This window comes from Schistocerca gregaria, chromosome 4 (assembly GCF_023897955.1).
Source record: "Schistocerca gregaria isolate iqSchGreg1 chromosome 4, iqSchGreg1.2, whole genome shotgun sequence".
Classification (NCBI taxonomy): domain Eukaryota; kingdom Metazoa; phylum Arthropoda; class Insecta; order Orthoptera; family Acrididae; genus Schistocerca; species Schistocerca gregaria.
In genome coordinates, this window is record NC_064923.1 from 289,970,145 (window position 1) to 289,992,454 (window position 22,310).

The 22,310-nt window shown below is 47.3% G+C and overlaps 1 protein-coding gene across 2 annotated transcripts in view; it reads right to left on the bottom strand.

Moving 5' to 3' along the window:
* Nucleotides 1-22,310, bottom strand: part of LOC126365981 (uncharacterized) — a 155,349-nt gene that overhangs the window by 104,214 nt on the left and 28,825 nt on the right. For both annotated transcript variants that reach the window (XM_050008790.1, XM_050008789.1), the window contains exon 3: nt 5,389-5,576. In XM_050008790.1, coding sequence (XP_049864747.1) covers nt 5,389-5,576 — 188 coding nt within the window. The remainder of the gene's footprint in view (nt 1-5,388; nt 5,577-22,310) is intronic.

A 22,310-nucleotide genomic window follows, 5' to 3' on the forward strand; every position in this document is an offset into this window, starting at 1 on the left:
CTCGGGCGTGTCTGCGCACTGCGTCACCAGTTATCCATAAGACTTTGTATAAGTTTGTGGAACGCCTTGCAGCTGCTTCTTTCGTGGTAATGGGGTACAGAGAGTCGGGATTCGCATGTTCGTTCACAGTTTGCAAATCGACGAATGACTGAAGTGCAGGATCACAAAGGGGCGACCTGCTTTTCTCACATCTACCCTCCACCCCATCCCTCCCTCCCCATCCCTCAACCCTGTTACACGCCCTGAACACAGTTTTTCTCTTAATACGGCTCTACATCCCTTAGATGTGATATACACATGTAATATTTGTACTTAAACCACTTCATTTAACATCAGACATTAATTTTATACCTTTAAAATACTGTTCTTAATAATCTCAGATTTTAGTATCCCCTTCAATGTCTAAACTCTTAGTTATATAGAAAAAATGAATAGGAGACTTTCTGTAGGAAATTTAATGTAGTTTAATTTTGTGCTAGAAAAATTTTCACTAGAGTCCGCAGTTATCGAGTCATTCAAGAAAAACTGAGAAAAGTAACTTTTAAAAGCCCACATCGCCCACGCTCACACCCCACCGTTCACGATTTTCACTATGTTGTTCGCGGCACTTCCTGTTACTTCTGTACTAAAATTTGAGACTATACGAATTTTCCCATATCCGATCTTTTTCGGCATTCGTTGACAGGGCTAGTATGCCTCTGTGGGTTCCGTAGCCTCTCTCATCTTACTATCGTTACCCTTACATGAGGTACACGATGGTGGGATCCGTGTTGCCACTCTGTGGCAATTCTGAACGTGTGGGCTGTCGCATTGACCTGCTGGAATTCCCCAAGTCCGTCGACATGAATGGATGCAGATGGTCAGACAGGATGCTTAAGTATGTTTCACCTGTCAGTGTCGTGTCTAGACGTATCAAGGGTCGCATATCACCCCAACTGCACACGCCACACACCAATACAGAGCCTCCACCAGCTTGAACATTCCCCTTCTGACATGGAAATCCATGGTTTCATGAGCTAGTCTCCATACCTGTACACGTCCATCTACTCGATACAATTTGAAACGAGACTCGTCCGACTTGGCAACATATTTCAGTTATCAACAACCCAATTTCGATGTTGACGGGCCCAGGCGAGGCTTAAAGCTTTGTGTCGTACAGTCATCAAGGGTACACGAGTGGGCCTTCGGCTCGAAAAGCCCGTATCGATGATGCTTCGCTGAATGGTTTGCACGCTGACACTTGTTGACGGCCCACCACTGAAATCTGTAGCTATTTGCGGAAGGGCTGCACTTTCATCATGTTTAACGATTCTCTCCAGTCGTCGTTGATCCCCTTCTTGCAGGTTCTTTTTACGGCTGCAGCGATGTCAGAGATTTGACGTTTTACCACATTCCTGATATTCACGGTACACTCGTAAAATGGTCGTACCCCAACCACTTTATCGCTACCTCAGAGATGCTTCGTCTCATGGCTCGTACACCGAGTGTAACACGACTTCAAACTCACTTAAATATTGATAACATGTTATTGTAGCAGCAGTAACCTATCTAGTAACTACACCAGACACTGTTGTCTTACATAGGCGTTGCCGACCGCAGTGCCTGAAACGTCCCCTTTGGAAAATTATAAATGACTGTGCTGGTAAACCTCTACGTTATTTGATTTTCAAACAGCTGAGCAAAACTGTATGTGCTGAGACATTTCTCTCTTTACTTATTCTGATCATCAATAAACTGACACACAGTATAGCGCAACGCACTTTGACTTTCAATAATCCCTACAAAAGAATGGCCCTGATTAACAGTAGTTCCCAGGTTCGATTCCTGGCGGGGTAAGGGATTTTCTTTGCCTCGTGATGACTTGGTGTTGTGTGATGTCCTTAGGTTAGTTAGGTTTAAGTAGCTCTAAGTCCTAGGGGACTGCTGACCATGGATGTTAAGTCCCATAGTGCTCAGAGCCATTTGAACCATTTGAATTAACAATAACCTATACCTTTCATGAGTCACTGACCTCACAAAAATCTTCCTTTCCTGAACAACTGCAATACAGCGAGCGCCAATACTGCAAGCTAGCCTTCACACAGCACAGTTAGTGATTTTCATATAGAGCGCTACATGGCGTTACCAACATAAAAACGTAAACAGCCTACTTACACGCCGTATTCTGCCTTTTAACTTATCTCTGTGTTTGAATATGCGTGCCAATACCAGTTTCTTTGGAGCTTCAGTGTAATATTAGCACTTAAAAAACCACAATTTTTGTATTATCCCATTTTACGACTGCAAGACAGGATTGACAGAACAACACACATACAACCATGACATGTTGTGGCATGGCATCAAATTTGGACAGCCTTACGGACCTTGTCCATGGTCGTCTTACCGCCAGGCAGTAAATCGAACAGATCCTCTGGAACCATGTGGAGGATGCTGCATGTGGTGGTGGTGGTGGTGGTGGTGGTCCTGAATTCCTTCTAATGCCAGGGCCCATCTGGCAGCCATCAGCAGGGACGTCTTGTGAAGTCTAGACATTGAAAAATGGAATGCTAGTCATTGAGTCCCGACCTGAACCCCATCATTCATATGTGGGACGTGCTTGACAGACGAGTTCGTGGTCATCCTGTTTCACCAGAGACTCTCCAGAAACTCTCATGGGTTCTCATTGAAGAATGGGAACGGATACCGCAGCGTGTCCAATCAAAAGCACCCTCTGCGATGAAATGAATTATTGTTTCCAGCCGGCCGCTGTGGACGAGCGGTTCTAGGCGCTTCAGTCCGGAACCACGTGGCTGCTACGGTTACAGGTTCCAATCCTGCTCGGGCTTGGATGTGTATGATGTCCTTAGGTTCGTTAGGTTTAAGTAGTTCTAAGTCTGGGGGACTGATGACCTCAGGTGTTAAGTCCCATACTGCTTAGAGCCATTTGAATCATTTGATTGTTTCCATTGTGTTTTTGTCACCTCTAGATTATTCCAGTTCTTTTTAGGTAAACTATCGAGAATGTACTGAAGTTTTGTTGTGTACTTAATTTGTGAAAGGTAAAAGTATAAATTGGTAACATACCCATTTCTCTATTGGCTCAATGGAGTGTGGCAGACGCCCAAAGTCATGTTTTACTAATTCTTTTGAGCAGCGTATTTGTGCCTGATAATGAAAATAAATTCTCGAAATTCGTCGTGCCAAGCATGGAAAATTATGCAAGTGGTGCAGTGTTTCGTTATTTGAATCGTAAAATATGTTATTTTTTTAACTAAAATACTGACTTTTGCATGGAGATGAATCTCAGTTCCGTGTTCTTATTTCGAAACAAATAGCCATTCTTAATTATATTAATATATTGTGCTGAATACTTTCTTGATTACATATCTTTTACGTTCTTTTTAATCTCATCCATTCAAAAAATCAATTGCATACCAACATTTTACACTACAAAGTTGTAGGCTTTAATTTATGGTTTAGTAACCACGAAATCATGCCCGGTAGGTACCACACCACGGGTCCTATTCATCTTTAATATGGCCCTGCAGGCACAGAGGTGAAACAGCACGCAATGACGTACCCACATCTTCCATCCGATGTCACAAGGTCAGTTCGAATGGATGTTCAGCTTGGGTAAAGTCGTTGTTCTTGCCAGAACTGTGTGTAATGAAATTGGTATATCCTCAAGTCATTCGCAAATTTATTCGCGTATTCTTCCTACTGTAATGATTACAAACATTAAGTAAAGTTTAATGGTGTTGCAATTTTAATGGTAAGCAATGTATTACGTAAAATTTAAGATACGATACACTATGTCATGAAAAGTATCCGGACACCCCCTAAAACATACGTTTTTCATATTAGGTGCATTGTGCTGGCACCACTGCCACGTCAGTAGTCATTAGACATCGTGAGAGAGCAGAATGGGGCGCTCCGCGGAACTCACAGACTTCGAATGTGGTCAGGTGATTAGGTGTCACTTGTGTCACATGTCTGTACACGAGATTTCCACACTCCCAAACATCCCTAGGTCCATTGTTTCCGATGTGATAGTGAAATGGAAACGAAGGCACACGTACAGCACAAAAGCGTACAGTCCGACCTCGTCTGTTGACTGACAAGAGACTGCCGACTGTTGAAGAGGGTCATAAAGTGTAAGAGGCGTCTATCTATCCAGACCATCAGACAGGAATTGCAAACTGCATCAGGATCCACTGCAAGTACTATGACAGTCAGCCAGGGCGTGAGAAAACTTGGATTTCATGGTCGAGCGGCAACTCATAAGCCACACATGCCGATAAATGCCAAACGAGGCTTCCCCTGGTGTAAGGAGCGTAAAAATACGACGATTGAACAGCGGTTAAAAGTTGTGCGGAGTGACGAATCACGGTACACAATGTGACGATCCGATGGCAGGGTGTGGGTATGGCGAATGCCCGGTGAACGTCATCTGCCACCGTGTGTAGTGGCAACAGTAAAATTCGGAGGCGGTGGTGTTATGGTGTGGTCTTGTTTTTCATGGAGAGAGCTTGCAGCCCTTGTTGTTTTGCATGGCGCTATCACAGCACAGATCTACATTGATGTTTTACACACCTTATTGCTTCCCACTGCTAAAGAGTAATTTGGGGATGGCGATTGCATCTTTCAACACGATCGAGCACCTGTTCATAATGCACGGCCTGTAGCGGAGTGGTTACACTACAATAACATCACTGTAATGGATTGGCCTACACAGAGTCCTAACCTGAATCCTATAGAACAAATGGTTCAAATGGCTCTAATCACTATGGGACTTCACATCTGAGGTCAACAGTCCCATAGACTTGGAACTACTTCATCCTAACTAACCTAAGGACATCACAGATGTCCATGCCCGAGGCAGGATACGAACCTACGACCGTAGCAGCAGCGCGGTTCCGGACTGAAGCGCCTAGAACCACTCCGCCACAGCGGTCGGCTCCTATAGAACCCCTTTGGGATGTTTTGGAACGTAGACTTCATGCCAGGCCACACCGACCGACATCGATACCTCTCCTCAGTGCAGCACTCCGTGAAGAATGGGCTGCCATTCCCCAAGAAACCTTCCAGCGCCCGACTGAACGTATGTCGGCGAGAGTGGAAGCTGTCATCAAGGGTGAACCAACACCATACTGATTTCCAACATTGCTAATAGAGGGCGCCACGAACTTTTAAGTCATTTCCAGGCAGCTATTCATATACTTCTGATCACGTAGTGTATGTTCTACCCTGCAAGTGTCAATCACTCAACCATCTTTTGCGTGTGATCGACCTGTTACGCAAGAAAGTCCGTGATCTTTCGATTTACGTCACAGCTGTGGCATCTTTCATTTTCGACGGTCGAGAACAAAGTTGGCTAATGTGGAGGAAGCAGCTGAACCGGACACTGACCTGCCCATTCCCAAGACGACACAGCGCGTCCACAGCGTCGCTGGAATAGGGTCCGCGAGGTCCAGTCTGCCCGTCATAACCAGCGCAGACTCTGGAGGTTCCTGTAGGCGCGCCAATGCTACACCGCCGCCTGGGGCGAACACCGCTCCCTCAGTCCGGTACTTCTTGCCGGTGATAGTCACCGTCACCTGCAGGCGACAAAAGGCAAACGTATCAGTTATTACACGTTTGCATCAGCTGTCTACAGAGATTTTACAAATTTTCTGTGTGTCAGAGAAAGCGTCTGTTCTTTCGGATATATACAGGGTGTTACAAAAAGGTACGGCCAAACTTTCAGGAAACATTCCTCACACACAAAGAAAGAAAATATGTTATGTGGACATGTGTCCGGAAACGCTTACTTTCCATGTCAGAGCTCATTTTATTACTTCTCTTCAAATCACATTAATCATGGAATGGAAACACACAGCAACAGAACGTACCAACGTGACTTCAAACACTTTGTTACAGGAAATATTCAAAATGTCCTCCGTTAGCGAAGATACATGCATCCACCCTCGGTCGCGTGGAAGCCCTGATGCGCTGATACAGCCCTGGAGTGGAGAATGGGATATTGTATCACAGCCGTCCACAATACGAGCACGAAGAGTCTCTACATTTGGTACCGCGGTTGCGTAGACAAGAGCTTTCAAATGCCCCCATAAATGAAAGTCAAGAGGGTTGAAGTCAGGAGAGCGTGGAGGCCATGGAATTGGTCCGCCTCTACCAATCCATCGGTCACCGAATCTGTTGTTGAGAAGCGTACGAACACCTCGACTGAAATGTGCAGGAGCTCCATCGTGCATGAACCACATGTTGTGTCGTACTTGTAAAGGCACATATTCTAGCAGCACAGGTAAAGTAACCCGTATGAAATCATGATAACGTGCTCCATTGAGCGTAGGTGGAAGAACATGGGGCCCAATCAAGACATCACAAACAATGCCTGCCCAAACGTTCACAGAAAATCTGTGTTGATGACGTGATTGCACAGTTGCGTGTGGATTCTCGTCAGCCCACACATGTTGATTGTGAAAATTTACAATTTGATCACATTGGAATGAAGCCTCATCCGTAAAGAGAACATTTGCACAAAAATGAGGATTGACACATCGTTGGATGAACCATTCGCAGAAGTGTACCCGTGGAGGCCAATCAGCTGCTGATAGGGCCTGCACACGCTGTACATGGTACGGAAACAACTGGTTTTCCCATAGCACTCTCCATACTGTTACGTGGTCAACGTTACCTTGTACAGCAGCAACTTCTCTGACGCTGACATTAGGGTTATCGTCAACTGCACGAAGAATTGCCTCGTCCATTGCAGGTGTCCTCGTCGTTCTAGGTCTTTCCCAGTCGCGAGTTATAGGCTGAATGTTCCGTGCTCCCTAAGACGCCGATCAATTGCTTCGAACGTCTTCCTGTCGGGACACCTTCGTTCTGGAAATCTGTCTCGATACAAACGTACCGCGCCACGGCTATTGCTCCGTGCTAATCCATACATCAAATGGGCATCTGCCAACTCCGCATACATTGCACTGACTGCAAAACCACGTTCGTGATGGACACTAACCTGTTGATGCTACGTACTGATGTGCTTGATGCTAGTACTGTAGAGCAATGAGTCACATGTCAACATAAGCTCCGAAGTCAACATTACCTTCCTTCTATTGGGCCAACTGGTGGTGAATCGAGGAAGTACAGTACATACTGACGAAACTAAAATGAGCTGTAACATGGAAATTGAGCGTTTCCGCGCACATGTCCACATAACATATTTTCTTTATTTGTGTGTGAGGAATGTTTCCTGAAAGATTGGGCGTACCTTTTTGTAACACCCTGTATATAATTTAGGCGAGAACGCCCAATGATCTCTTCAGTCCTGACGCACGCGTCTCGAAATCTTACGGGAATCGGCGAAATGCAGACGGTAATGAGGATAATGGGCAAGGAGCTCTACATCTGTAGTGTGTGGGTAAGTTGAAAATATGGGTCTGACAGAAAGCGTGCGTACTGCTGCGATGACCACTGCCACCGGATGGCGCAATGGTCAGCGCATCTGCCTACTAAGCAGGAGATGCCCACCCGGTTAGCCAAGTGGTCTATCGCACGGCTTTGCGGGCGGGAAGGAGCGCCTGGTCCCCGGCACGAATCAGCCCGGCGAACTTATGTCGAGGGCCGGTGAGCCTGCCAGTCTGTGGATGGTTTTTAGGCGGTTTTCCATCTACCTCGGCGAATGCGGGCTGGTTCCCCTTATTGCGCCTCAGCTACACTATGTCGGCGATTGCTGCGCAAACAAGTTCTCCATTTACACGTGCACCACCATTACTCTACCACGCAAACGTAGGGGCTACACTCGTCTGGTGTGAGACGTTCCCTGGGGAGGTCCACCAGGGGCCGAACCGCAAAATAACCCTGGTTCGGTGTGGGGCGGCGGAGGGGTGAAGTAGACTGCAGCAGTTGTCGTGGGGTTGTGGACTACTGCGGCTGGGGCGGGGACGGAGCCTCTCCGTCGTTTCTAGTCACCGGTTAACATACAACATACAAACATGAGACACAGATTTGAATCCCGGTCTGGCAAAAGTCTTCAACTTTCGCTACTGATTTAAATTAACGCCCGCTCGCAGTCAGTGTCTGTAATTCCTTCGTATCTCAAAGCTAATGTTCTTTTTTTAGGTACACACACATTTAGTTGCTCTTTAATTCTCCAGCCATGACAAAACTAATCCGCCCGGGGAAATACCCTCACATTTCATGAAAGATGTAATAATTGCTACTCAAGGAAGGCACACGCTGACAGAGGTGAATATCAGGGAACCATCACTTTAATAAATTAACAGAGCAGATGTGTTACACAGCAGGAGGAGATTAGTGTTTAACGCCCCGTCGACAACGAGGTCGTTAGAGACAGAGCACAAGCTCGGATTAGGGAAGGATGGAGAAGGAATGCGGCCGTGCGCTTTCGAAGGAAACATCCAGAAATTTGCCTTGAGCGATTTAGGGAAATCACGGAAAAACTATATCAGGGTAGCCGGACGGTTGTTTGAACTGACGTCGTCCTGAAAGAGACACCGGTATGCTAATCACTGCTCGACATGGGTGTCACACTGGCGAAGATGAACAAGCGCTCATAGCTCTTGAGGTATGCATTTTACAGCTCATTTTTATTCGAAATTTTTCCTTGTTTTGGTCCATACTACCCCCTCCGAGAGTTTCATACCCTAGAGGCTTAACAGCAAGTGTACCAGTACACGTAATCTGCTATCAGAGCAATCAGAGCGGTTTTTGCGAGAAGTTTGATCTACTAAATCCACTGCCTCTGTAAGAGTATATCATGAACTGTGAATCACTCTCTACACCACTCGAAAGTGTAACAGAGATGATCGGAAAACTAAACGGAAATCCTTGGAAGCAAGGCGACGTGATTCTCATGAAACGCTTTTTCGAGAACCCTGTGACACCCGTACTGCCACTATTGTACACGAGATGATTAAAAGTATCCTGACATCTTCAAGGTGGCAGTCAATGAACTATTTGAAATAAAATCGTTATAACTTCTGAACGGTTTTAGTTAGGGCATTCAAACTGCACGGTTGGCCGCCGGGAAAGATGGAAATTAATATGCGCATTATGGTTTGGTTTAGCGACAAAGCCCACTTTCATTTGCATGGGGTCGTCAATATGCAAAATCGGCGCCCTTGGGCGACTGAGAACGCGGTGACGGGGTGTACTGTGCAATGTCCAGTCACGAAATAATCGGTGCGACATTCCTTGATAGCAGTATGACTACCGAATAGTACGTGAAGGTTTTGGAAGAGGATTTCACCCCCATTATCCAAAGTGACCCTGGTTTCGACAATATGGAGATCGACCGCATCGAAGCAGGAGAGTATTTGACGTCCTGGAGGAGCACTTTAGGGACCGCTTTCTGGCTGTAGGGTACCCAGAGGCCACTGGCATGGTCCTCGATTGGCCGCCATATTCTCCATATCTGAACACATGCAACTGCTTTAAAGACAAGGTGTACAGCAATAACCTCAAAACCATTGCTGATCTGAAAACAGCCATTCAGGAGGTCATCAACAGCATCGATGTTCCGACACTTCAGCGGGTCATGCAGAATTTCGCTATTCGTTTGCACCACAACATCGTCAATGATGGCAGACACATTGAACATGTCATAAACTAAATTCAAATATCTTTAGTGACGTTTTCATGTTGAATAAAGTGTGCGCACACCCTAGTTTGAAACCAATTTACGTTTTTTTTTTCATGTAGTTCAATAATTGTAACCCTGTATTAGTGACCGTTAATACGGGGCGTGTTCATCCTTTGCCTTTAATGACGGCTTGAACTCTGCTGAGATTCTTTCAGTGAGGTTTCCAAACGTTTGTGGAGGAATTGCGGGCCATTCTAGCTCAAGAGCCGAAATCAGAGAAATTATTGCTGTTGGTCGCTGAGATCTGGAGCGAAGCCAACGTTCTAACTCATCCAAAAGGTGTCCCAGTGGGTTCAGGTTGGGGCTTTGAGCAGGCCACTCAACTTCAGGAACGTTATAGTCCACAAACCATTGCTCACACACGCTGTTCTACGACATGGTACATCCTGATCCAGATACAGTCATCGTCTCCGAACAATACACAATACACAACGTTGTAAAATGTATTCATATCCTTTCGCGCTCAACGTTTTCTTAAGTGTAATAAGGGGGCACCCCCATACCGTAATACCACTCCTCCGTACCTCAATGTTGAAACTACACATGACTGCAGGTAACATTTTCCCGGCATTCACCAAACCCACATCATTCCATCACATTGCCACAGGGCACAGCGCGCTCCGTCGCCCCAAACCACTTGCTTCTAGTCATCAACTGTCCAACTTTTTATTCCATCTCAAGCGACGCTTAGCACTGACTACAGGATTGTGCGGTATATGAGGAGCTGCTCCACCGTTGTACTCTCTTTCTAATTCACGATGCACGGTCATTATGTTAGCTGGACTGCTTGTAGCGATTTGGAACTCAAGAGTTATTCCTTCCGCAGATTTTATATGATTTTTTACAGCCACCCATTCGTCAGTACATGAAGTCTCTGTAGTCTTGACTTAGCTGTGTTTGTTCCTTCGCGTTTCCACTACACTGTCACATCACCAGCAACCGACTTGGGCAGCTTTAGAAGGACTGAACTATCCCTGGTGGATTTGTTACTCATGTGACATCCTGTGACTGGACTTCCTCATTTTGAGAAACAGAAGGCGAGATCTGTTTAATTTGCTAAAAAACATTCCTAAAGCCAAGACCGCATAAATATTTCTTTATTTAAAAAAAAGGTTTCGACAGACTTTGCTGCCATCTTCAGCTCTGTAACGAAGTGCATATAAATAGAAAATGACTCAGAACAAAGACGTAATACTTGAGATAAAAGTTTTAGTTGGGCATTGTAGAAAACGGACGTGGAACTGTACATTTCCATACCTAAAAATATTTTTTTAAGAAAGGTGTTCATTTTAAGTTGGATGTAACACCAAGTTGCCATGTGGATAAAAATAGCACATCATAAACGGTTAGGCATAAGTAAATTATTTAAAACATAAAGGACCTTGTGCAAATGGTCATGTCCACATATGTATACCGCTTACAGATGATTGTTATGTCACAAAACTCAATACACAGTAGTACATCTGTTTACATAAGCTGGATATGTTCCGAGCATTGAAACCCACATTAAACGGCGTATAAGGTACCACTAAAAGGTAGTATTTCACAGATAACTCTTGTATAGCGTGTTACAGCCCCTACATGACTCTTAAGTCGATAGCATGTCATTAACTACTTCAGTGAGTGGCCATTAAAGAATAGTAACGATTACAAAAAACTGTACTTTACCTACAACTCAAACATATTTTTAATTCTCACGAACATGCCGCAAACGCGCTTCGGCGGCTGTCGCTTTTGCGCACAACAGAGAAAACAATCGTCAAAATTTTCAGCGTAATTTAGATGCAATTTATTGTGCGATAAGTTCAGTACAACTGATGCGAGATCAGCGTCGCAATTTCTAACTTTTGTGTCCTGTGTCCGTTTTTATTATTTTTTTTTCATGTCCGTACAATGTTACTAGACGAATACTTTTTTATAGTTAGGGGATACAGGGGCGTTATATTACTTATAAATTACAATTGGGTTCAAATGGTTCAAATGGCTCTGAGCACTATGGGATTTAACGTCAGAGGTCATCAGTCCCCTAGAACCTAGAAGTACTTGAACCTAACTAACCTAAGGACATCACACACATCCATGCCCGAGGCAGGATTCGAACCTGCGACCGTAGCAGTCGCGTGGTTCCGGATTGAAGCGCCTAGAGCCGCTCGGCCACCACGGCCGGCTACAATTGGGTTTCGCAATAATTTGTTGTAGTTGGGATGTTTAAGGGGGACCAAACAGCTAAGGTCATCAGTCCCCCATTCCAAAAACAGGCGAAACAAAATTTACGGAACAAGTAAAACCCCAAGGGGGGAGGAGACGCCCCTCCCCCCCAGTCACTGAAAGAACACCAATGTGGCAGCGAACACTAGAGACAAGAAGAGTACAGACGAACACTGGACAGAAAGAAACGGAAGAAAAGAAGAGGGCCGGAGACTGGTTGACTGACCATGGGAACAAAAATTGGGAAAGAGTCAACCATCCGAATACACACATTAAAATCTGCAACCAATGAGACACTCGAAGACAAGATACACAGAAAGGGAAAGGGACAGGTCCCCCCTAAATGGAACCAGAAAAAGGACTACCACGGATAAAATTTTGAAACGTCGTCAGCCATGGAGGCATCGTCGCATAAAACCAAAGGCAACGTGCCCGGGAGATTAAAAGTCTGCCGGAGGGTGCGCAGGCGGGGACACTCCAACAAAATGTGGGCGACTGTCAACCGGGACCCACACTGACACAGGGTTGGATCCTCCTGACGCAAAAGATGTCCATGCGTCAGGTAGGTATGGCCGATGCGGAGCCGACACAGGATGACAGAGTCCCTGCGAGAAGCCTGCAGGGAGGACCGCCACACATCGGTCGTCTCCTTAACAGCCCGCAGTTTATTCAGAGAAGTCAGGCTACGCCACTCGTCACGCCACATCTGAAGCACCTTACGGCGCAACGCCAGCTGCAAATCACGAGGCGGGAGGCCGATCGCCAAAGTGGGGGCGTCGACCGCCCCTTTCGCCAGCCTGTCGACACGTTCATTCCCCGGGATGCCAACGTGACCTGGCGTCCAAACAAAGACCACCGAACGACCAGAGCGGGTAATGGCAAAAACAGACTCCTGAATAAAGGATACCAGAGGAGAAGAGGTATAGCAGCGGTCGATAGCCTGGAGGCTGCTCAGGGAGTTACTGCAGATGACGATGGACGTACCTGAGCAGTAACGCATATGCTCAAGAGCGCGCAATATGGCCACCAGCTCTGCAGTAAAAATACTGCAGCCAGCCGGCAAGGAGCGCTGTTCAACATGGGCAGCGTGAGCAAAAGCGTAGGCAAGACGACCATCCACCAGGGAACCATCAGTGTAGACAGGCTCACAGCCTGAAATGAGGCGACGAGCGCAAGAAAACGGTGACGGAGAGCCACATGCGGAACCGAGTCCTTGGGTTCTCGTGCCAAGTCCAGGCGGACGGACGGACGGGTCATACACCAGGGAGGCGTGGGTGCACAGGCCCGGAAGGACGGCAGAAGAGGGAACGACCCCAGTTCCGACAGCAGGGACTGGACGAGGACAGCAATGGAAAGCCCAGACCTAGGTCGCCGGTCGGGCAGAGGGAGGACCCTGGCAGGGAAAAGCAGGCGATGATTGGGATGGCCCGGTGAGCAATGCACGTGGACAGCATAGTCGACGAGCAGTCGGTGGCGGCGAATCCGCAGCGGGGGAACCCCGGCCTCCACCAGCAGACTATCCACGGGGCTCGTACGGAAAGCGCCAGTTGCAAGCCGAACCCGACAGTGGTGTATGGGGTCCAACAACGTCAACACTGAGGGTGAAGCAGACCCATAGGCCAGGCTCCCATAATCAAGCCTGGACTGCACAAGGGCTCTGTACAATCGCAACCGCGTGCTGCGATCTGCACCCCAAGACGCATGGCTCAGGCAGCGGAGGGCGTTGAGGTGCCGCCAGCACTTTTGCTTCAGCTGAGTAATATGAGGAACCCATGTGAGCCGGGCATCAAAGACGAGTCCTTAGAAGCGGCTAGTGTCCACCACTTCAAGTAGGTGACCGTCGAGGTAAAGTTCCGGATGAGGGTGGACCGTCCGACGCCTGCAGAAGTGCATAACTCGAGTCTTGGCCGCAGAGAACTGAAATTCATGAGTCAGAGCCCAGGACGCCGCCTTGCGAATGGCTGCTTGCAGCCTGCGTTCGGCGACTCCTGTAGTCGTTGAGCTGAATGAGATGCAGAAGTCGTCGGCATACAAAGAAGGAGACACCGACGACCCCACGGCTGCAGCCAGACCATTAATGGCCACTAGAAATAAGGAAACGCTCAACACCGAGCCCTGCGGGACCCCAGTTTCCTGTATATAAGATGAATTAGAGGCGGCACCGACTTGCACCCGGAAAGAGCGGCGCAATAAAAAGTTTTGAAGAAAAGCTGGGAGCTGACCACGAAGACCCCACTCGCGCAACGTAGCAAGGATGTGATGCCTCCATGTTGTGTCATATGCCTTCCGCAGATCAAAAAATACAGCAACGAGATGCTGACGGCGGGAAAAGGCCGTACGGATAGCAGATTCCAGCGGCACCAAATTGTCCGCAGCAGACCGGCCCTGACGGAAGCCGCCCTGGGATGGAGCGAGGAGACCGCGCGACTCAAGGACCCAACACAAACGCCGCCCCACCATACGTTCGAGCAATTTGCACAAAACGATGGTGAGGGTAATGGGACGATAGTTGTCCACCGCCAGAGGGTCCGCACCGGGCTTCAAGATGGGGACGATAACACCCTCTCGCCATTGCGACGGGAACACGCTCTCACTCCAACTGCGGTTAAAGACGGTGAGGATGTGTCTCTGGCAGTCCCCGGAGAGATGCTTCAGCATCTGCGCGTGGATGCAGTCCGGTCCTGGCGCTGTATCAGGGCAATCGGCGAGGGCAGCGAGGAATTCCCTCTCGCTGAAAGGAGCATTGTATTTTTCAGAACGATGTGTGTGGAATGATAACGGCGTCCGCTCGGCGCGCTCCTTTAGAGAGCGAAAGGCAGGAGGGTAAGTTGCAGTCGCAGAGCTCGTAGCAAAGTGCGCGGCAAGGTGGTCAGCAATGGTGGCAGCGTCCGTGCAGACAGCGCCGTCCAGGGAGATTCCAGGGACACCCATAGGAGTCTGGTATCCATAAATCCGCCGGATGCGGGACCACACGAGCGATGGGACCACACGAGCGACGGGGAGACACGGGAGCCCAAGGATGAAACGTACCTCTCCCAGCACTCCTGCTTACGCCGTGCAATAAGACGACGGGCCAAGGCACGGAGATTCTTAAAGGCGATGAGGGTCTCCAGAGACGGGTGCCGCTTATGATGCTGGAGGGCCCGCCTACGGTCGCGAATAGCCTCAGCAATCTCCGGCGACCACCAGGGGACAGCCTTCCTCTGAGGGAGTCCAGAAGAGCGGGGGATGGCAGTCTCGGCCGCAGAAATAATTGACGAGGTCAAGACACGGACCACCTCGTCAATGTCAACCTGTGGGGGAGAAGCAATGGTGGCAGCGGAAGTAAAAGCCAGCCAGTCAGCCCTGTTGAGAGCCCAGCGGGGCAGGCGCCCAGAAGAATGACACTGGGGCAGTGACAAATAGATGGGAAAATGGTCACTACCACACAGGTCAGGATGCACTCTCCAGTGAAGGGATGGGACAAGTCCGGGGCTCCAAAGAGAGAGATTGATGGCCGAGAACGAGCCATGGGCCACACTGAAATGCGTGGGAGCACCGGTGTTCAAGAGGCTAAGGTCGAGCTGAGCCAACACATGCTCCACAGCGCGACCGCGGTCATCGGAGACAGTCCCACCCCATAGAGGGTTGTGGGCATTGAGATCGCCCAGAAGCAGCAATGGCGGCGGGAGTTGAGCCAGCAGCGCAGCCAAGACATGTCGGGGGAGCTGCCCATACGGAGGAACGTAACCAGAGCAAACAGTAATAGCCGGCGAGAGCTCAATCCTGACAGCGACTGCCTCTAAAGGCGTCAGAAGGGGTACTGGCGAGCTACAGACAGAGTGGTGAACAAAGAGGCAAACTCCACCTGAAGCTCGTTGACAGTCAGCGCTGATCTTATAGTATCCCCGATAACCGCGAAGGGCAGGGGTCCGCATTGCTGGAAACCAAGTTTCCTGAAGAGCAATGCAGAGAACAGGGGAAACACTCATAAGCATCCGGAGCTCAGGCAGGTGGCGGAAATAACCGCCGAAATTCCACTGGAGAATGGAAGCAGAAAGCCACTGGCTGACATCCGGCGGGGTAGCAGAAGAAACGGAAGAAGGGAGGGCCCCGAGGGACCCCTTCAGCGAGAGAGAAGCCGGCAGACGCCGGCGGAGAAGGAGGGGGAGGGGGAGGGGGAGGGATCGAGCCCCCTGGTTTTGGAGCAGATGTCACTCCCGAAGCATGTGCGGGGGGAGTGACAGAAGGGGGTTTGCCCCCAACTGCTAAGGGGGCAACAGAGGAAGGCTTGCCCCCAGACACAAGGGGGCAGACAGAGATGGACGGCCCCGAGGGCCAACTGAAGGCGGCACAGAGGAGGCGACAACTGCCGCCCGCGAGGGCGACGATAACGTAGCTGCAGCATAAGAAGTTTGAAGAGGGACAGGATGCAACCTTTCAAATTTCAGTTTTGCCTCGCGATAAGTAAGCCGGTCCAGGGTCTTCAATTCCATAATCTTCCACTCCTTATGAAGAACGGGGCAGTCCGGCGAGCATGGAGAGTGGTGTTCCCCACAGTTGACACAGACAGGCGGAGGCGCACATGGAGAATCGGGATGAGAGGGGCGTACGCAATCTCGACATGTGGCGCTGGATGGGCAACGGGAGGACATATCCCCAAACTTCCAGCACTGGAAGCACCGCATCGGGGGAGGGACGTATGGCTTGACATCACAACGGTAAACCATTACCTTGACCTTCTCAGGCAATACAGCACCCTCAAAGGCCAAGATAAAGGCACCGGTGGCCACCCTGTTGGTCTTGGGTCCTCTGTGCACACGACGGACAAAATGCACACCACGTCGTTCCAAGTCAGCTCTCAGCTCGTCATCGGACTGTAACAAGAGGTCGCAATGGTAAATAATCCCCTGGACCATATTTAAGCTACTGTGGGGAGTGACGGTAACAGGGACATCTCCCAGCTTATCACACAAGAGCAACGCCCGTGACTGGGCTGGGGAGGACGTCTTGAGGAGGATGGACCCATTCCTCATTTTAGACAACCCCGCCACTTCCCCAAACTTATCCTCCATGTGTTCCACAAAAAACATAGGCTTTGTCGAAAGAAAGGAATCACCATCAGTCCTGCTGCAGACAAGGTATTGTGGTACATAAGGCTCCTGCTTGGCACTAGATCTGCGTCCCTCCCACGGCGCAGCCAACGAGGGGAACGACTGAGGATCATATTGTGCAGCATCGAATTCAATTCTGCCTCGCTTAGAGACGCTGGTGGCAGTGCGACCACCAGCTTGGTGAGATTTATTGCGCTTCATTGCGCCACATTCTCCCAGATGCCACCTACTCCGAACGAGGGCTCCCCCCAAGGGCGCCACCCAGCCAAAGCAACGGGTATCTGGCCGATATCCCATCGCCCGGAGTCCCCGTGCCCCAGACAAGATGGGCACATACTCCTTGGCATGCATGGGGAGGAAACAGCTCTGGCATCTGTAGTGCGATCCCTGCGTGGTCAGGGGGCTACCACCAAGAGGGTACATGACGACCCCACCACAACGGACTGGCTACCGTGCTGGATTTTAGGTGTTGAAAGGGTCCACAGTTGTCGCTAAGAAGGGGATTGCGCACAAGACGAGGAGGCAACCCGGAAGACATGGGGTGTAAATCCCTCCACACGACAATAGATAGCATGCAAGATGGAGGTGCACGATGGACCAATAGAAAAACACCACGTAAGGCGTCCTTCCCCAAATGGCATGCACTAACAACGGAAATTTTGAAAATGGCAGGTCAAACCCAAGTGGGCACCATCACATAAGGCCGAAACTTGGGAGACTCCTTTTAGTCGCCTCTTACGACAGGCAGGAATACCGCGGGCCTATTCTTACCCCCGAACCCGCAGGGAGGTTCGCAATAAGTGCCATACATTTATCTATCCATTTCTATAAATAAAAATCAGTTGCCGCATCACTTGAGAACGGCTCGACCAATTTGGTTGACTTTTTAAGGTATTTGTAATTGTCAGGAAAGGTTTGTGATAGGTTTCACAATTCTGTTGTCAAATGGTGTCATAACAAATAATGTTATGTTGGACTTGACAGTTCTGGTGTCGCATGTTTTCACAACACAACAAATTCCGCATAGAATATTGATATTTTTCGAAAAAGAATACAATTGAAAGCGATATTTCAGTGTGTTATCGGTGGTGATCTTATCTTGTGTGTGCTGCAACGAATGAACTAATGTCAGTTCGTAGTAAATTGGTGTGTTGCAAACACTCAGTTGATTTAAGTTCATGGTTTATTTCTTTGGAAAAAAAAATGCCACCAGTGAGGCGTCGAGATATCGGTCGGTGTACGCTGAACGCAAGTCATTTACATATTAATGAGACTGACAGCGTTTGGAGATCAATCGAATAAGAAATTCCCAAGCGCGATCCATTATGACTCCGGAACAACGGATGCAGCCGAGTTCGTCTCGCGCAGTTGGTGCTAACGGCCAAAACAAATTGGAATATGGACAAAACAGATGTACAAACGTGATAATTCGAACTGAACGTATGCCACTCAACTACGATGTAACAGTTGATTACGCCGTGGATGTATTGGCCAACTTCGGGACGCTTGTTAAATCGGCTGCGAGAAAGAACATGTCAACCTGCGCTGTGAAGATGTGCGCATTTGTTTTCCTTTTCGCAGCCATTTTTAACAGGAAAGTTGAGTATGTCTAATTTTATAATCCTCCTTGTTCGTAGATTAAAACCATGCGAAATACTGTAGTTAAAGCTAGTATCCTCACAGACGAAGTAGCTGGAAAGGTTTCTCTCATACAGTGTGTGCTAATGATTCCAAACGATTTAGTCGTTCACTTTGATTTCTATTCCCAATCAAGCTTCAGTTTGCAATAGCAACAAATAAGGTCAGAAACACGGGGGAGCAGGAGATGGACAAGGAAGAGGGGAGGAAATTGATATAAAGGTGGGAATGGAGAATATGGACAGAGGTCAGGGAGGAGGAGATGGATAGGGAGTGTGTGGGATAAGAGATGTACAAGAAGTGGGGGGGTGGGGGGTGGGGGGGGGGGTGGACAGAGATCAGGGGTAGCACAAGGAGATGGACAAAAGAAGCGAGGGAAAAGGTAAGGGACAGAGAGAGAGGGGGGGGAGAGGGGGGGGGGGAGAGTGGGGGGAGAGGGGGGGGGAGAGGGGGAGAAGCAAATTAGGATATGTATCCAGTTCCCATCCATATTTAGCAATTGCGAAAAACTGCCAGGTTCTATAACTATATATTTGTATGGTATTTTCAGGAGTTACAGTCTTTTTCAGTCCTCATATTCTTATATTTCATTCTTGGATGAATTCCTAGTTTTTATATTTTATTCTCAAGTTTATTTTTCAGGAGTGTTGTTGCATTCCCTCGGATGATAGAGGTCGTAGAAACTTTAAAAACAAAACAAAAAAGCCTAACACAATGAGCATCGCACGAAGGCAGGTTTGTCATATTCACTTTTCTTCGTATGAAGCTCACTCGGGAAAGAAACGTCGTTAACAATGCTGAAGATATGACGCGCTGCAGTTCGTTCGCGGCAAACAACGCTAATGGTTCACTTTTCCGAAAACAGGGGGTTTGCAATTGATTATGAATGGAGATACACTACAGGAATTTCACCGAAAACAATTTCGAAAAATTTTCCCATTCATTTAAGTTTTTTTTATTCATTCACCAGATATGCAATCCGTAGATGAGTAAGGACAACGTTATTCCAATATACGTTGTAAAACATTCATATAGTAGTAATCTTCCACGGACATGTGTAGATAAATGTGAAACAAAAATAAAAGTAATGATCGAGTCTCGAAGACGGGTCGCGAAAATGTGTCACCGCTGTGGCTGAACTACTCATTCCCTAAAAGGCACATAACATAGCTCGAAAACGGTGATCATCGTTTTCTCAGCAACGGATGAATATCTACGAATACGAATATAAACGTATTATTTTCAACCCATTTGCACTGAGTGAATTTTCTGGACAGATTGGTTATCGAAATTGCCGTATTCCCCTCGCGCGTTTGCCATACTGAACAACATGTACCAACGTATGCAAAATAAAACTGCTCAGATATCAGTGCCATTGCCATGCCAGGCAGAGAAGTTTTCTTCTTGCTCACCTAACACACACATTTTCAGACAACAAAGGAAAGTTATTCCGATATTAGGGGTGTTAGTTAAGTATCGATATATCAACATTTTCTCCAAAAAATATGGATATCGGCGTTACTCTTTTCACTGACAAATCGTTATATCGATGTGAAAGTGCAATATCGAGTGCCGATATTTTTATTTTATATTATTTTTCACGATTTTCAGTAAATATTTGAAATTGTTCTTTTGAAATTGTAGTAGAACATAGTTTTACTTTCACTGTGTGAAGGAGTCTTACTAGTTTATTGAGCTTTCATCACTCCCTTTGACTGTGTGAAGCGAGTATAGACGGCACAAAAGAAGAAGTCCTGTTGCACTGGCGGGGTGGTGGTGCGGTGAGGGGGGCGGGGGGGAGGGGGAGAGGGCGAATGGAGTAACAAGATTTCCGACGAGAAGAAATAGTACACCAGTTGCGATAAAATGCAATTCTTAACGCAAGTAGTGTGCTATTTCTTCACATCGGCAGTCTTCTAACACTGTTGCTGAAAGTGATGAACAAAAATTTGACGAGATTGGGATTGATCCTCACGGTGGGAGAAACATGTGAGGGAAAATCCAAATGTAAATAGTGCTCGGCGCTACCAACGGGAACTACATCGTTTAGCTTCTCCGCGTTTGCAGAAATAAAAGAAATTTAAAAAACGGGTATGTAGACATGAAATATTCCAGGCAAATCTGATATGTAACGAAACCGAACGATTGACCCATCAGTCACCTTTTATTGTGCTATTTACATACAGTTACACTGTTAGCGAATTGATTAACGTCAGGCGCGAAACGTGCGTCGTTTTCCTTTCAATTCTTGTTCTAAGAGGGATACATAGGCTGCCAGCTTGTTGATGTACAGAATATCTAATGATAAACTAATACTTAAATACATAGCTCTAAAACTGGCAGTATATTTACAATGCGCAACCGATATTTTTTCTGACCAGTAAGGCGGTATTTTCTCCGTTGATATATCGATAATGTTTTTCTTTACATCGAGAGCAGGTAATGATATATTTTAAATATGGGTATATCGGATTCCCGATATTTTTAAGAATATCAACAGTCCTACCCGATATAATAGATACTCAATATTTTTCTTTGAGGAGCAGGCTATGACATCAAACAACTACCTTGTCATGTGCCACAGTTTCCAGAAAGTATCGTCTTTCAACAAGATGGCGTGTCTTCTCCTCCTCCCCCCCCCCCCCCACCCCACCCCCCCACACACACTACGCCACCAATGTTTCTGGATTCAAAATATCCCCAGCGGTGGATAAGAAGGGGAGGTTTTAGACCATGGTCACTACGATCACCGGACCTAACGCCATTAGACTTTTACTTCTGAGATTATGTGAAGCAACACGTCTACACTGAACGTATCAACCACTTTTATTATTTATAACAGAAAATCACACACGCTATTCAGTCTGTTACTCCAGATGTCCTTACACGTGTGTGGGATGAACTGGAATATCGTTTGGCACTTGGAGAGTTTCTCTTTCATTCCCATCTTTTTTCAGATGTCTACCTTGTTTCATCGCTTTTCTGTGACCGATTAAAACTGCACTATGACTTCACGGGCGCATTTATATTTCAAAATCACCTACAAATTTTTAGACCTGTATTCTTCCTACTGCACTGTGTATGCACAACAAGCAAAATCTCATTTTTATAACTTTCTAGGAGTTGCAGTTTTAATCGATATTAGTGTAGGTATAGTCACTTTCTAGTTCAAAGTAGTGCGACTTGTAATCTTGCAGTGCAAGAATAAAAAGTGATCACAAAAGCTACCTTCACGGGCAGGCACGTCGGCTTGCTGAAATCATTAAATTTATAATAGTTTGAAAGGGAAAGAAACGACAAATGGCTCAAATGGCTCTGAACACTATACGACTTAACACCTGTGGTCTTCAGTCCGTGCTGACATCAGCAAAATATGATGCGCAGAATTTTCTCAGCTATAATATGAAAGTGCAGGTAAGGGAACGCTGATGCTGATGTCAGCACATTCTACACCAATACCAGCAGTGCCCTACTAATGTCAACCAGCATGAGATCCAGAAGCATGGATCATGGGAAACCCGACTTGCGTTTATCTCACATGACCTCCTGAAAGCTATGGATCAAGCTATTCAGATGGAGGCAGTGTTACTGACTTCTGAAAAGCATTTCACATGTTCAGACCACGTACACATAATATCAAAATTACAATGATACGATGTATCAAGCGAGATTTCTGACTGAACTGAGAATATCTAGGTGGGGAGGATACAACATGTTATCTTTGA